The sequence below is a fragment of the Tinamus guttatus genome, unplaced genomic scaffold (genome assembly GCF_059628265.1).
Source record: "Tinamus guttatus ecotype Peru unplaced genomic scaffold, ASM5962826v1 Tinamus_guttatus_pri_ptg000004l, whole genome shotgun sequence".
Lineage (NCBI taxonomy): Eukaryota > Metazoa > Chordata > Aves > Tinamiformes > Tinamidae > Tinamus > Tinamus guttatus.
Window position 1 is genome coordinate 7,192,827 of NW_028288538.1, and position 17,512 is coordinate 7,210,338.

Here is a 17,512-nt window from a genome sequence, read left to right on the forward strand (position 1 = left end):
AGGTTTCTGAAGACCGAGTTAGCTCTGCACAGACTACACAAGCGTCTCTGCTTTGCTGCAGCTCTATTAGTGTGACTGCTGGCAGCAGTGAGTTATTTAAGCTAGAGGTACGTGTGATGTTAACTTGTGCTCTTAATGTTAACAGAGATGCTGCTCTGCCCTGCCCCTCAAAGCCTCTTGCTGTAGCACTGCAGAAACCCACTGCAGGGCAAACTGGCAGCGACCGCTTGTGTTAGACACACTGAGGATGTGTGCTGCAGGATGTTTGGAACTACGAGGTTTTACACAACTGAAGATGTAATTGCATCCAGAGTCTTAAGGCTTTGGGGGAAGGAATTTCTTGAAGTGTCAGCCCTAAGCCCTCTGAGGACATGACAAAGGAAGCCAAGGACATGACAGAGGAAAACAGCTGTCTGGATAAGAGAGGCTGCAAGCCCAAGGTTTACGAGCTGTTGTACGTGTCAGAGGCTTCCCTGTGCACACTTAGCTTCAGACTTACGAGAAGTGTCCACGCATTAGCTTCAGTCCTGCCTGTCAAGGTCAGCCCGTGCCACGGGAATTAGGGCTGAGATGCTGGAAACCATTCCAAGCCTTGCTTATGGCCAGGAGGAAAAAGAGATAATTTTTTTTGGAAGCGTGCCTCATTTTTGCCATCCTTTCTTCAGTGAGTCAGCAGGGAAAAAGCTCAGCTCTGTTCAACAAGAATCTCTGCCTTAAAGAAATTATCTTCTCTCCTGGCTTAAGATGCCTCGAATGCAACTTTGAACAGGCAGCTGTTCTAAGCCCCAGATTCCCATGCACCAGCCTGCTCTCACAGCCTGGCAACAATCTCCATATTATTCTTTGACTCTGTTCTGCTCCATGTTCACTCTGAGTGGCTTTGTCAGGTGTTATGTTCCCTGGCATTCTCCATTTCACACCAGTTGTAGTTCCTCTCTCCCAACACCCTGCAGGAGATGATCTCCCCGCCGCCTCCTTCACCGCGTGCTCCGCTGCTCGGAGCTGCCTCCCTGCCGCTCGTGTTCCTGCCTCGGCCGACACTCCTCCCTCTGGATCCCCGGGGAGGGCAGAGCCGCCTGCGTTTGCCTGGCTGCGCTGAGGCTCTGGGTCGCCCCAGCTGGGTGCCCTTTCACACGCTGTCCCTTGGTTCACCACGAGCGCCTGCGCCCTTGGAGAAACCCCACGCTGCCAGCAGAAGGTCCCACTCGTCCCCACTGACCCCCCACCCCAACACAGCCCTCTAGAAGGGGACAAACCCTGGGGTCACCTTCTGGCCTCCCCACGGCCTCCCAGGACCTGCTGCTCAACCTGCATCCCGAGCTTGCTATCTCGGCCTCCGTCTCTCCTGATCATCTCATTTTTGCTTGGTGAGATTTAGCTTCAAGCTCCTACTTGATACCAATCCATGACTTCCTTTCTAGATCTCACCGGTGTTTCACACTTACTTTGTAGGCCATGTATTCTGATCCCCTCCCAAATCCTGGAGACTCTTTAGAGCTCAGTATGCGACAGAACTGTTTTTTACTTAACCATCTACTTAACCACTTAAAGGAAATAAAAAGAAAACCATACACTCTAAATTCTCCACTTCTACCTATTACTAATTTCTCCCCATCTTGCAGATTTACTTTTGCTCATCAACAAGTACAGAGCTTCTAGTCCTCAGGGCTATGAACATTCCATAACAGATCTTTCTTTCCTTTATTCTTTATTCTTAATCTCCAAATCCCATTATGTGAATGAATATTCAGAACCTATAGCTCAGGCTACATATCCACATCGCCTTTTCTTGAAGGTATGCAAAGTTCTGCAAAATTGTTTTCATGGTCTTACCCCTGGGAAAAACTGCAAGCATATCCCTTTTCCCAATTAACACTGACTTCCTAATGAGCATCAACTAAAATATCCCCCTCCTCCTTTCACGCTTCTGGGAATAGCATTCCGATGTCATTCTGCTATCTCCATCTGTCTGATCTATGTTAACCTGGGTGGAGGGTCCTCAATGAAAAGCAGCACAGAATATTTGACAAGAAACATCAGTGACAAAGCAATTCATCAAAGAAAAAAAGAAAAAAAAAGGAATAATTTCACTGGGTTCTTAGTTTTGTACTTCAGTGCAGCCAAAGCAAGCCAGACCCAGCAGGTGTTCATGGAGCCCCAAGCTCCTCCGTAGCTCTGGGCTGGCCACTCGAGCTCGTGCTGTCACACGGTGGCAAGAGCACATGGAGGGCACCGAGCGGGCCGGCTGGGCACGGCCGGGCCGCAGCTCTGCCCCCCTTGCTGTGGATTCTGCCAGGCCTTTCGGCGGGAAGCCGCTGACACGGCACTTCACAACCACGGCGCTGCTTTCCCACCTCCTACCATCTCTTCCTATTAACCAGCCCTGTGATCTGCAGCATTTTATCCACATTACTTCTCTCATCAATCAGGCCTTGTTACAGCTGAGAAAACCACTTTGAGCGCAGATCCAACAGGAGCCAAATGATTCGGATCATTTCCGTTTGCCAGCATGCAGAGCACTGGCTCCAAGCAACTCTGCTGATGCAGAATTAGGCCAGCTCAAGACGACGAGCATCCCTCTGAGCATCCCTACAGCACGACAACAGATGAGTCTTGATCTGTACTCTGTATCTGCTGCAGACAGAGCACACTCTGTTGCCCCCAAAACAGTATCTCATTCCATTAGTGAAAGGTATTGGTCTTTTCAGCCTTACTTGGATTGACAGACCTAGGAAACGCCTGAAGAAATGACATATAACTAAGTGAAACCCACCTAAGAACAGAGCCAAGCTGGAAGTACCCATGCTGATCTGCAGGATGCTGTTATCCCAGACCCTAACTCCAAACATCCTTGCCAGTGCCTGTAGTGCAGGATTGCAGCCCTCATTTGCTCTTCCACTCTTGAATGTCTCTTGGGTCTAACAACCATTAATCTGAGTTTTGCCAGACTGCGCAATAAGTAAAGGTCTAAGAATACAAATGACTCATGCTATTAAACTTGAAACCTGAGCCAGGCTTTAAAAATATTTAGAGCTGTAATCAGTGAGGAGACAAACTCCAAATTCAGCATTTTTAACTTTGTTCACCGGATTCCCCACCAGAAGGGTGTTTCTGTATTTTCTAATATCACTATTAGTATTTTTCATTTAACAACTTGACAGAAATAAAATACACTGGAGTAACACCGGTGATAACACACTTACTCCCACTTGAAAGACTGTCTTTATTCTTTCATAAGTCACTTCTGGCTCACAGTTCTATTGATCATCAGCGAGGATGAATGGAGTTTCCCAGAATCCTCTGGGAAAAATCCTACATATATATTTTTTTTATACCCACCAAGAAACTATTTCTAAAATTCAACAAAACAGGTCACCAGGGCAACATTCCATTGATTTCATGTCCACTTATTCTTCGAGCACAACACTGAATGCTTTATCAATAATTCAGTAGGTTGAAGGCCACTGCTGCCCAGAAGGAATCCTATCTAACCTCCCACACCGCATCTGGAAGCACCTCAATTGCTAAAGATCGAGGGAGTCATTCACATAAAAGAAGGAGTGCCACATAAAAAGTGTCATGAGCTAAAGGGATATAACCAGCCATAGCCCACAGATGAACAGTAGGTGAGGATCAAGTCTTGGAAGAGTTTCACTCAAAACGTGACCTAGTAAGTATTACTAATGTGTTCCCAGAGTTAGTCAACCAGTTACCACCCCACACACAGCTTGTTCATCATCCTGACATTAATTATCCAGATGCCATGGATTTCAAAGAAAAGCAGTTCCACTCTGCTGCTTCAAGACCCTGGAAACCCTTCCAAGGATGCTGTTGCCTACCTGAGTTTTAGATAATTATTCATAGGTCCCAAAATAGGTTCTTTTGAGAAACCATTTAACCTCCTACTTGGTTCAGCCTCCCCTCCTCTCCCAGGAGATACCTCAAGATGGAACTTACAGTTCAAAGAGTCTCAGTGTCTGGAAGAGTTGCCATGACAGTGTGGTGAGCCGGTTACCGGAGAGGTCTCTGAAAATTAACAAGAAAAAGAAATCATGGTAAATAATTCCTTCTGCATCTGGCCCTACGGGGTCCACAGAGCTCATCATTTCTTCCGTAGGGAAACAGTCAACCAGTCTAGGACCCAGCCTTAAGTTTCATAAAGAGAGATTTTAATGAATCTCAGCCAAAACAGAAATTTATCATTTTATTTGTTTCCTAGTGGGAAATGGTTTATATTCTGCTACAATGTTAAAAAACTCTTGTCACTTGTGTCCAAGAATCAGGAGCTCAACCAACCGTAAGCAGAAAGAACAAGCCTAATTTCATTTTCCAAACATGAAAAAAATACTAAGTACAAACAAAATTCATGTTAAAAATATTAACACCCAGGTTAAAAATGACAGAACCATAATTATCCAAGATATTATCATTAGCTTGGAAAGATTCTTAAACAACGGAGAATTTGTACATTAGCTGCATCCCATTACAGCTCTTTAATATTTGTACCAGAAGGTACCACTATTACAGCAACTAACAGCTTCATACCCCTTTCTGTATCTGCCCAAACTTGCAAAAACACAAATATTAACTACCTAGGGAATATCCAGAAGACATCTCTTCAGCTAAAAGCCAAAAGAGGATAAAACAAGAGCAAAACCAAATGCAGCCTTTAAAGCAAAAGAAGAAATGTGTTTGGGGTGGACTGACTAAAAAGAATAAGAGCAGAGCCCTGTGTTCCTAACAGCGCGAGGGGACAGTGACAACCTCCTCTCTGGAAGAGGCTTTCTGCCAGTCTGGCCCTCCAGCAGACCCCTCAGCCAATGCCAGAAAGGAGCTCCCACACTCTGTGTCCCCATGGCTCAGAAAGGAGCTCCCACACTCTGTGTCCCATGGCCCAGAAAGGAGCTCCCACACTCTGTGTCCCCATGGCCCAGAAAGGAGCTCCCACACTCTGTGTCCCCATGGCCCAGAAAGGAGCTCCCACACTCTGTCTCCCCATGGCCCAGAAAGGAGCTCCCACACTCTGTGTCCCCATGGCCCAGAAAGGAGCTCCCACACTCTTCCTCCCCACGGCCAGGGGCCGGTTGCTGACACCACCCTCCCCTCACCACACGTTTCACACCCCACGAGACAACCTACTGGCACCAAAATCTTGTTGTGACAATCCAGGCTGCCAAAGCGACAGTGCTGGGGAGCGTGGGGAGGTGCAGACACTCCTCTGGCTCTTGCTGGTGGGACAGGAAGAATTAAGGAGTTGAGAAGGACCAGAGCGGGTGGAAATTTGTTGTGGGGCTTTTGGACATGGAAGAAACCACTCAAGGGTCTCTGTCAAACTCCCCAGCTAGCCCTGAAGTGAACAAGCTCAGCACAAGCGGGTCATCCAGGACCTGTCCTTCCTCAGAGATGCAGTCTTTGCTGATCAGCTGCTGACAGCATTAATTTGTTTTTCCTTACTCCAAAACCCAGATTACAGAAACTAGCCCTAATCCAAGGGCTGCCACCCCACCTACGGAGATGTACGATCACAAAATTTTGCAGAAATCCAAAGTCATCCCATCCTCTTGCTGGCATTCAGAGCTACAGAAAGCACGGGAAGTGGTTTGAAGCGATGCCCTGCTGTCCTTCCCTGCATCTAGCCCTGTCCCCACCAGTTGTTCTGCCCCCAGGTAGCCAGGCCCATGCGTGTCCACAGGCCCCACAGCTCATCACACACGTGTGCCCTGGCTGCAGGGACCCTCCGAGCTGCAGCCCCGCTCGCTCCAAGGGCAGGGAAGCACCAGAGGTACCAACGAGAGGCCCGGCCTTTCGTTAAACCAGCGGCTGCTGTAAGGAGAGACATGGGACAAAGGGGCTCGGCCTGGGATCTCCGCTCAATTTGGAGAAACGGGATCAAAGCAAGGCAGCAAGTCTCAGAACCCACTGGTGCCGTTGGAGGAGTGAGAATTTGGCCTGCAAGATTCATTTGCTGGCTTGCCCTGCATTAAAGGGCAGTAAGCAGCGAAGGCAGAAGCTGTCAGGCTGGTGGGGAGAGGACATCGCTTCCAAACTTGCCCTGCTTCACAGGGCCAGACAACCCCCTCCCAGGAGGGCAGGGAAGAGCTGACCTGCAACAGCAACGTCTCAGCACCGTCCTCTGAGCCCTGCCAGGCCAGCACCCGCGGGCCCCCGTCTCACTTCCCAATTCAGGGCTTGCAGGGGACACACTACCCAGCAACACACATGGGAAAAATAACTTGGGACAACTTTGCGCCGCTCAAACTCCGATTTGCAGAGGGATTGGAAGGGGAGAAGCCACCCAGCTGCCATCACCAAGGCAGCCAAGCCTCCACACCAACCTGCAGCTCCCAAGCAAACCCCCACGGGCTCTCCCTGACTCCAGCACAAGCAGAACGGCCGGCAGGGCCGGCACCGCGCCGTTACGCTGCCTCGCGCCAGACCATCCCGTTGCACAAACCACCGCAAACCCCAGGGACCTGCTCTCACAGGACTAAGATCCCACCACTCCCAAGGCTCTAGACAAATTGCTACCAGCCTCCCACAAAGTTTAGCAGTAACAGCTCATGAAACTAAGGGAAAGGGGGAGATTGCACACCTCCCCCCTGATCCACCCCAGGCACCTGGGCGCTTTGCAAAGACAGATGAAAAGTAGGAGGGGAAGGAACAGGTCGCTGCTACAGAAAGACTAGACAGCAAATTCCCTCCCCCAGCAAAGAACGAAGAAGGAAGTGAAAATGGGGATGCATGAGAGACAGCAAGATGTGGGAGAGAGGCAGAGATGCAGAGGAGGGAGTGAATCTTGCTGGAATGTCCTTTCTCAAAGGTCATGTTTTGCTACATTAGGCAGAAATGTCAAGAGAAAATTGGATTCTGAAAGAGAAGAGAAAAAAACAACAGGCTTTCCACGCAAATAAGGGAATCAAAAATAGCATGATCATGTTATTACAATTTAGGGCACCGAGAGATGGAGAGAGGAAACATCCTCACTGTTGCAAACAGCTTTGCCAGGCAGATGTGCTCCACTTTTTGCCTCCGTCAGTCCCTGGAAATCAGCTCCTGCCTCCCTCCTCCCCCCAACAACCCAAATCATGCCAAGCCTCCAGCAAAGAGAAGTATCTTCACTGGCACGCATCTGGCAGGGGGTTCTCTGAGGAGGAAGAGGCACCATCCAATACAGCCGTTAGCATCTGCAGGACTTGTCAGGAAGGACACGTATTAACAGCTCCCGTTTCAGGAGATCAGCCACAAGTCATACAGGGAGAAATGCATTTGTCACTGCGAGCGGGTAGACAGGATGCTTTAAAATGTCACTAAGGTCTTTGTAAAAGGCCCCTGACCTCAGCAAGGGGAAAGAAAGGGGCTACACACATAAATACACATTAAAAATACATAATTTAGTTACAAAGCCAAACACTCCAAAGGTCAGAAATGCCAGGACTAAGGTTAGTCGCACAAAAAGTGCACTAGCTGACACCAAAATACAGAGCCCCTATGGAAAGAAACCTTGTTGTGCAGCACTGATCTCTCTCCTGAAGAGCCACCCGTGCACTGCACATAGGGTGATGCACATGCACCTCCCCATCCCTGCATCCCGGGGCAGGTTTCCTGAGAAAACAACATGGGATTGATTATGTAATTAGAGGCAATATCACAGTACATGCCCTAACCTCATTTCTAACCTCTGGCTAACGTGCTCAAGCTTCCCGCTGCGCACATGGAGCTTCCCAATGTTTTATAAAGAGCGAATGGGGAGAACAGAAAGTCAATTCCCTCCACATATTCCCCTCAGTCCCTGCTGCAATTGTGCAAAATTGCCACAAAACCAACCTCTATCACTTGAGCAACTCCTATCCCAATTCCCTGCGGTGTTTCCAGCCTTTATGCCCTCCCATGGCAGTGCCAACTAAAGCTTCCATGCATCCCCCCATCTGCTCCCAAAGAGTCTTTCCAAAACATTTCTTCTTATTCTCCTGCAAACCCTTCATCCAACTGGATCTAGGGCTGTTCTTCCTGGGGTTGACTAGGCAAGGGAAAATCCCCTGAGGAGCAGGGACAGGGACCACAGCAAGGCTAGAACATGATGATGACGCGTTCAGGCAATTCACCTGCAAACACCACAGACATCTCTGAGCATTAACAAATGAGATTTTTAATGGAGCTGAGCTTTGGCAGAGTTTCATGGGGATGGCAAAAACAAATCTTTCACGTAAAAGCTGCCCTTTGGTGATTGCCTAGCTCCAAAACATGAGGATGCAGGTGCTTCATGGAAGAAGCTTTGCCATTTTTTTTTTTTTTTTTAACTTGAGCAGAATCACAGAACAGCCCATTCTTTTCCCTCCCATCTGAACAGATTTTGTTTGAAATTAAAAAAAGAAATAATAAAAACAATAAACTCTGCCAGGAGCAGGCACCCAACATAGAAAACTTCAACTTGAGTGATTAAAATTTGGCAGTGGTAGGAAAGCAAAAACAGTCTTGAAGCAGAGCATGCCAGCCAACCTTTCCAACAGGCTGTGCACCAGCTCCACCTGCAACACAACACGGCAGAGCACACGGAGCTGAGACCCGCTCCGAGCTCCCTCCAGGGCTGCAAACACGGCTCTGGCCTCCTCAGGACAGTGGCTGTTGGCACTTTTATAGCACGTTTGAACTGCTGCTTTGCCATGCGACACATTCACCATCACGCCCAAGACTATTTTCCACGTAAAGAGAGGAAATGTTTAGTAAAAGGTGCAGGGTCCTCTTCCCTCTGGAGAAGGTTTCCAAGGAAGGGCTGGGCAAGGCAGAGCACATTGCAGGCAGCCAGCAAAGCCCATGAGCTCTCGTGTCCCTGCCACAGCCGCCTTGCTGCCCTCGCACCGCGCTCGGTGATGGTGCTGCTGAACCTCCTGCTCTTCAGGAGCTCAACCTGGCGGGCAACCACCTCTCCCCACGAGCAGCTCCGCACACAACCCTGGGCTGGTGTAACTGAAGGGCAGCACAACCCCACGTACTGCGTCTGCCTCCATCCAGCCACCCTTTGCGGGTCAGGAGGGGAGATGCTCCTGTCCCGTGGTGCCGTTGTGCACTCAGACAGCTCGCGCATCCTCTCGGAGGTGACTGCCTTTCCACACAGGCTCATACATATCCTGAGCACCTCCAAAACCTCCCCACAGAAAGGCAAGAGAAGTATAAAGTGATCTTGAGGGATATATGGGCTAAAACGGTGCATTGAAAAAGACTTCTGCCTCCTGCACAAGAAGGGGTAGAATGGCAGGGGGGTGCATGTGTGTATTAGAGGGGGATAAAACAGCCTGGATCTGCACCGCCCTGAACAACTGTGGAAAAGAAAAATCTTTTTCCTCAATTAACCAGCTTCCAAGAAGAGTTTTCGCTACTAATTTAGTTTAATAAAATTGACTTTAAGTCAGATGCCTCATTAATGACACCAACAAGCAAGAAGCCCTGTAATTAAACTGTAAACTATATAATGCGGTTCAGTCCAACCTGACACAGAAACTCTGCTGCTGGGGAGGGGCTCCGTGCGCCCGTCCCTCCTCCTCACAGCTCTCCTTTCTCCACTTGCCCTTGTTTCCAACCTGGCACATTTACTTCTGCACGGGAGACGTTTTTCACACATTTTAATAACACGGTGCTACTCTGAAAAAAAAACCCGATGAGGAGGATTAACCACACGGAGCAGCTGGGGGAGGCGAGGAGCACAAGCACTGCCTGGTGCAGATGCGGGGCAAGATGCACCCTCTGCTGTGCTCCCGTGCAGGACACGCCAGGGACACCGCGCGACGTCCTGCAGGGTCCCTGCCTCCCCAGGCCGTTCCGTTCAGACACGGGCAGGACATCTCACAGACTGCGGTTTTCTCCGGGGCCCGCTTCCCATTTTTGTGCCCAGTTCCAAGGCGACATCCACCTGCTGTCCCATAACCCGCTGTGACGGGGGCGTTCAGGAGACACGTGCTGTTGTGGGAACCATGAACCAGAGAACAGCGCTCGCTTTCCAACACACAGCAAAATCACTGCGGCACGTAGGGGGCTCAAGTCAGGCTCCTCCAACTCGGGACTGACTTCCAGAAACGCAGCACCTGCCCCGGCACCCACATGCCAGGGCCTCAGCTCCAACGAGCCCCGGCTCCCGCGGCGCCGGCCCCGCTCCGCAGCAGGATCGCGGCGGCTCGCAAAGCGGCGCCCTGCCCGCCACGCGCCCTCCCTCCGCGTCCCGTCTGGTGAAAGCTTTGATCATTAAGGGAAAAAAGATAGACTGGCCTCCCTTAATGAATGTGCTGCAACTGTCCCGGCGAGTCCCGGGAGCTGTGGAAATACAGACCCCACCACAGAGCAGGCTCTGCAAATATTAGACTCAGCTGAAGCCTCCGACAGCAAACCCCAGCAGGCCGCATTTCTGATAGAGCCTGAAAAAGACTGGGCAATGCCAAACGCCCAGGCCTCACGCACACGGAAAGCGTTGGAGTTAAGAGGAGACTTGGTGCTAAAGCGATAAGACCGAGGGCCTGTAGCTGCCAGCAATTCCCTCGCCCGTGTCCACAGCGCAGAGACAGCACCGAGCACATGCTGCTGGGATGTAAGGGTGCAGCGACAGGAGCTTCTCCCAGACATGGTCCTGCGTCACCTACAGCCAATTCCGCTCCTCAGGGAGCCCTTTAGGAACACCCTGGTCTTTACTACTCTGACACAGCTGACTAAGAGCTGCCAAGGTTCAAATCCTCCTTTGTGACTTTGGACAACGTAGCAAACTCTGCTATCACGTCCCCGAGCACAGTACGCTGCCTTGAGCTTTTTAAAAGACATCCAAAAGCAACCACACGGCAAATGCCATCACATTACCTCATTCTCCTGAAGTTAGTCCTTGTTCCAGTGCTAGAGTCAGAATTTGCAATAATTTCACAAACTTAGGGGTAGGTCTCAGGCCTCTGTGCCAGAGGAGAGCAGGAGACCATCACCAGACACGAGAAGAGACTTTTCAAAACATACAGCCCTGGAATTGCAACACCAGAAGGGAGAAACAGGGCACAACAGGCACACTCCTTCAGTATTTGGGATGCATAAATCAAGATTTGGATCCTGAAACAGGATCGGAGGAGGGGGGAGGAATGGGCTTCCTCATTGTTCTTTAAACAATAGCCTGAAAAACAACAGGCAGTCGCACACAAGGCAGAGGAGGGAGGCGCGCGGCTGGCAGCACGAGACACGGTGGCACATCTGCCACACGCCTGCCCACGCGGCAGGCCGGGACAAGAGAGCTGCTGCTCCCGCTTCTGTCCCAGCACATCCCAAAACACGCCGAAGGCCACATCAAAGGCCATCTCCAACCCTGTGATGTTCTCACACCCTCCAAACTGGCTCCAAGGCACCTCCCAGCTGCACCAAGATTTATTTGGAGGCAAGATGACACTCCAGAGCCCCTGACTGCTCACAGTTTGGGTTCAGCCCGTTACACATGGGAACCAGCCACCAGATGTGAATAATGATGTCCCTGTGCTTTCATTGCAGGAATCCAGCCCTCTAGCTTACACTTCTCTCCTGCTGCACGCTCTTTATGCTGCTCTTCTCCCAGGACATCTGGGCTCTCAGAGGTCCTGTGGAAAGGTTAAACGCTTGGTCAACCCTGCAGTTGCTTCTCCTCTGCCTTCCAGCTTTTCTGCAAGGCAGAGTCCAACAGCATTCATGAAACATGCCAGTTGCCTGCTCCAGGAAAGGAAAATGTGTTTGAAACGGGCAGAAACCCTTCTCCAGGGCTTCCCTCTTGCCACCCAGGCATCCCCATGGCTGCTCTGCATCCACCTCATCTCCTCTCTCCCAGACCCAAACTGTGGTAGTTTTAGATGCATCGAGCTTGGAATACAACTGTACACTGGGCTCTTTCCTGCTTCAATGCACAGAAATAATACTGGAGATTTGTGCTGATTGAGAACAAGGGGTGCCAGCTGACAGCTCCAGCGAGGGGCTGGATTTATCGTGCCTGCTTGTTTCAAATTGCATGTTTCTTTGAGATAGGAACAGAAAATGACTGGGGAATGCCTCCCACTCACAGGCTTCCAGCAGGTCTAGAGCAAACCATACCACCACGTGACAGAGGAGAGCTCTGCCACACAGAAGGCAGCAGAAGCACAAGGAGACTGTCTGGAACAGGGAACAGTGCCCAGAGGGCGTTTTCCAGCATCTCAGGGCACATGGTGACACCAGAGCCCAAGGACGTGCTCCTCAAAGCTCCTCCACTTTCCCTCCATGAGGAAACTCATATAGCAAGGTCAGCAGCTCAGGTAGCCCCATCTCAGCAGCCATCCACTACAGGCCAACCCAGGAGCACAGAGAGGTGCTGGGGAGAAGCCCAGGTTGACTGTTGACCTTGTCAAACTGCCCCAAGAGCCTGATCTGCCATTCACTGAGCACAGAGCCTCTGGGACAGGGTCCTTCCTCCCCTCTCTCTTGAACTAGGTCTCTGCTCTCTCAGTTGTTACAGACCTACCGGCCCTCACTTTTGTATTAAAAAAAAAAAAAAAAGTCCATCTTCCCTCAACATTCAGTTCCCAGAAACTGATGAGCCCTGAAGAGCCCCTAGCACTTCTCTCGCCGGGTAAGGAGACAGGTAACAGCCAGGTCTCAGGTGGCATCCCGGGAATGCCAGCGGCCAGGCTGGAAGCAGAGGCTCTGCAGAGGCTCCGAAGAAGAGCGGGGGTCTATGTGTGCGTGTGCTGCATGGGCAGAACAAGGCGTAAGGCAGGCGAAGCTCTCAGCAGACGCTGCTAAATGGTTTCCAATTAATTAACTGATTACATGATAGAACAGAAGGGGACTCAAGTGAGTGCTGTTGACCTTTAAGAATAATTAATATCATCAGGATCACAAAACTCATCCAGGAAAAATAATTACCTCCAAAGCCACACCGAAGAAGAAGATGCAGGTACTGGTTAGCTTAGAGATAGAGCTCCCAAGCATTTGCTAGCAGCCCCATTTTTTCTTAAACACACACTTCTCCCCTACCTTAGGCTGTCTCCCTCTCCTCTCCGTATCCACTCTCCCTAACACCTTTTCTAACTCATCTACCTTCTCCATTTCAGTTCTCTTGCCTAATGATTTCTTCTTGCTCCACTCCTTCCTTGCAAATTTCCCTCTCCAGACAAGGTCCCATCCCTCTTGCAGCTGCATCCCACCCCTTCCTTCTCATCACTCAGCCCTGCGCTCCTGACCTTCCTGCAGTTCAGGAAGGAGCCCTGCTCCTTCCCTCCATGACACAGACCCACTTGCTATCTCCAGTTTCCATTGGCAACTTCACAAGTTGGGCTACACATAGCCCTGGAAATCTGCTTTTCCTCAGCAGAGACTCTTCTGAGAAACCCATACAGAAGAGATACACAAACAAGACAAGATGAGAGGTGGGGATCTCGTGACTCCTTTTTTCACCCCTTGACCTTCTCAAGTGTGTGAATACTCCCACTTTGCTACAGCTTCCTTGCTCCAAGTGCTCCCTTGGCCACACAGGTCCATGCAGGGTGTCTGGAAAGCTGCTGTGTGGAACAGTAACCGGAGCAGAACAGGTCTTGGGGAGAAGAGCCAACAGATTCCCTGGAGGGGAAGGTGCATGAGCAACCAATGCCTCTCCTGAGGCGGCCTAAAAAAGCTACAGCCCTGGAATAAAACCTGCCTTCGCAGCAAATAAATTTCCTCCACTGCTTATTATTGTGGAAACTTCTGTGGCTTGACACTCCACTAAATTATAGATAAAAGGAAAAATGGTCTTCCTGAGCTCAGAGAAGCAGGCTGCTCTGCCAAAGAGCCGCGTTCTCCCCAGCTAATGAAGAGAGAGCTGCCATTAGCCTGCGGCGCTCGCTCCGGCCTCGGCGCCGAGGGCAGCGGAGCTGCCGCTTCCCCCGCAGCAGCCGGGGACGGTGGCGGGACACGGTGGGGACACGGGACAGGGGCGGGAGGGCGGCGAGGAGAGGCGCACACGAGCAGAGAGAGGCAGGAGGGGTGCAAGGAGCCCTCTCCAAAGGGTCCTGTCACCAGCCAGCGGGGACGGCGGCGGCCGCCTTGCTGCTGCGGGAGGGCTGGGCTGACGCTCTCCAGCTACGCCTCGAACGCCGAGAAAAACCCTCTGCCTGCGAGAAACGGCATCCAGCAGGGAGCTTCCCTGCTCCGAGGGGCAGGTTCCCCCCAGGCACCACGGGGCAGCAAGTCCCTGGGAGCAAAGCTGAGCTTACGAGGAGCCGTCACGTGGAAAAGCTCCTGTTGGCAGCGCTGAGCTCACAGCGAGGAGATGCACCCCCGAAGACACCCCTATTCCTGAGGCCTGGAATGCGGTGCCCCTCGTTGTGGTCTCAGACTTACCTGAGGGGGACTGTGAACTGGTAGTGACTTTGGGCAGGCACAGTCTAGCAAACCCTGCTCACTGCAGTCCTCTTTCATAACCTTCCCCAAAGCAGAAACCCATTTCGTCCTTGACAATTAGCTCTGGCAGGTAAAACGCACACGGCTGGATGCTGTGATTGTGTTTTCCCTTCTCTTCCCAGTGAAGGCACACAGTGCTTAAGCACAAAATGCATCTTTCTCCCACCTTTTCCCTTCAAATACTGGTCACTGTGGAGGATATTTGAGCATAAATAGCCTGACAGTCAAACCAGGGCAGGTATTTCTTCATTATTCTGAGACAGCAAATTACCCACAATTATCAACACAAACAACTGGATGCAACAAATGCTCAGCCAAATCCCCTGGGCTGTAGCTGCAGCGAGGTTAGGTGGCAATCCTTCCTGGAGAGCTACTCATGTGAACAAGCCATCGACAGCAGCAGGGAACCACAGGATGCTGCCTTTTACGCTGCAGAACAAACCAGTGCCAGGCAAGCGCTGCAGGTTTGAAGGTTTAGGATACAGCTACTATAGACAGGCAACCTCAGAAGACTTTTCACAGAGGGAATAAAGGAGGGGAAAAGGAGGAAAAAAAAAAAAAAAAAAAAAAAAAAAGGTGGTGGCAGCAAAATCTAGTTGGGTGTTCCTCAGGCACATTTCCTAGAAGGGCTGCACCTGTGAGCCAGGTGTACACAGCTGCTGATTCACTCTCTGTGCTTGAAGGGCAGCCCAGAGCTGCGTCTGCGAAGAGGAAAGATCATTCCCCCAAAAAGGCAGCAAGGGAAGCAAGGAGGCCACGCTGCAGGGCCAGGCGGCTGCGGCTGGCTTGGAGGGAGGGTGGCCAAGCCACAGGCGACCAGAACTAAAGGCAAATGTCCCAGGGCTCGAGTGGAGGCAGGGAGGTCAGGGCATCGGGGTCTGCCTGTGAGCAGCGAGGCCGCCCGGGCGGAGGCCACGGGGCGGCCCCGGTGCTGTCCGCGGTGCTGGACACCCGCAAGGGCCCTGGGACACCCCAGCTCTCACTCTCGCTCAGTAAGGTCAGACCTGCTCAACCCCAGCCCATAAAACCTAACGCTCCCAGTCATAAAACCTAACCAACAGCGCCATTCCCACTGCTTCTTGCAGGTGGCATAATTCACAGGTCAGCCCTCCACAAATACAAATGAAGCAGAAGTGTTGGCCCAAACCCCCTCCTACAATCTTCTAATAAAAGTTTTATAAGTCCAATAAAACACATGGCTGCCTAACTTACGACATTTAAATTCTTGCCTAGGCACACACCATCATGAATTAGTGCCCCATCATTCGTGTCCTGTCATATCTTATTGCTCAAACAACATATGATTTGAATGTTTCTATTTCTCTGGCCTAGCGCTTACTGCTTGTATATCAAAAAAAAAAAAAAAAAAAAAAAAAAAAAAAAAAAAGGAGGAGGAAAATAATCCTTGCAATCACGTAGCAAAATAGCACTATGGAAAAAAAATTCCAGGTGAGATCACTTGTGTGGTCACAGCTTTGGCTCGTCCTGCCATGACTGTTCTTCCTCTCCCAACAGCTTCCAAAAAGCCTCTGTGCGTCCAGGTCCTCCCGGGTTGCTCCCTCTCTGTACAGTAACTCCCACATTGGCACCTGCAGGTAAGACAGGTCCTTGCACCACAGTGAAACAGCTGAGCCCCTGGGTCCAGAGGGTACACAAAAGGGACAGCCAGGGGCTGTTTCTGGAGTACTTCTACACTGTGACAACCTCGGGAGTGGGATCTGGTCCTGTCACACAGGCACCTTCAGGAATCGGCTCACTCTGCGCTGCTGCTGTTGGCTTTGGAGAGATGGATGGAGACGCTGTGAGGTTTCCCCGGGGCAGAGCAGCACCTCTGCTTCAGGGCCATGTCTAAGGGACGATTGAGCCTCTCTAAGGGGAAGCTCACAGCACAGCAACAGGACATCCACCAGGCCAGGGCTGCACAACACGTACTATGTCACACGCTTAGGGTTCATATTTTACCGCAGTCCTGAAACAAGGCTTGTAAAAGACTGGAAAAACCCTCATCCCGGAGCAGCTGGACAGTCACATGCAAAATATCCCCAGCCTCTTTTTAAAAGAGGGAATAGGGCTTTTCCAGAAGCACAGCTGGCCCTTTCACATTGCTGTCAGGAGGTAACTGCTCAGTCTTCAAAGGGGAAAACAAATCCCATAGCCACACAAGGCATCTGGAAGCACCACATCAGTGTTTCAAGGAAAGAACAAAGCCACACCAAAATCCTAAGAGCCCAGGTATGAGTGATAGGCATCACATTAAAAACTGGCCAGCAAACATTTGTGACATTAACAACATTATAACTCATCTTACACTGCAACAGCATCCCACAGTGCAAGGTCATATATCACTAGAAATGTGCAAAGAACTACCCTGCATACAGATCAAATAAAAGGAGAGGAAAAACAAATTATACCAGTTTTACAGATGGGGAAAGTGAGGCAGAGCAAGTCGGAAGCCAAGGTGCACAGAACTAGAGCCAGAAACTCTCTCCCAGGTCCTTCAAATCTGACAGGCAGAAACCACTCTTCCTCCTGTTACAATAGGATAAACTTTCTGCACAGCCGCATGGAGCAACACACAGTCAGGAATTAGTTCCCTAGCCCTCTGAACACAGGTCAGAGAATTTGGACCCATTCGGAAGGAAAACCACAGTCCTGCAGTAAAGTAGTCTCTCGTCTGGCCCTGTGCTCAACGCCCGGTGAAACAGGAACCACCTCTGCTGCTGCAGAAAAAATGAATAGCTGCTTCTAACTGATTATCAGTCACCTGCAGTAATGACAGGGAATAAACATGTCATCAAGCCACTGTGCTGATTAGCGTATCAGCAAGGGCTGTGCTACAGCAGCTGCCACCGACCAGGCAGGCAGGGAGTCAGAGCAGGAAAGTTTATGGAAGCACAGGAGATATTACAGCTATTTATTTTAGCGAGCACACTCTAAACATGCCCAGCATTTTACAGAAGAACAGAAAAGATGAGGAAAAATGCCTTACTAAGTAAATCACAGTACAAAAGCCTGATCCTAGAGGGGCTGGGAACAGTAACATCCTCAATGTGCAAGTAGAAATCAAGGGGTACCCAAACTGGCTGTTAGATTAGGGGTAACAAAGTAACATTCA

At 50.5% G+C, this 17,512-nt stretch overlaps 1 protein-coding gene across 3 annotated transcripts in view; it reads right to left on the reverse strand.

The window, feature by feature from the left end:
- The window catches only part of NTRK3 (neurotrophic receptor tyrosine kinase 3), a 210,731-nt gene that overhangs the window by 150,426 nt on the left and 42,793 nt on the right, over positions 1-17,512 (reverse strand). For all 3 annotated transcript variants that reach the window (XM_088539262.1, XM_088539201.1, XM_088539327.1), the window contains exon 4: positions 3,958-4,026. In XM_088539262.1, coding sequence (XP_088395388.1) covers positions 3,958-4,026 — 69 coding nt within the window. The remainder of the gene's footprint in view (positions 1-3,957; positions 4,027-17,512) is intronic.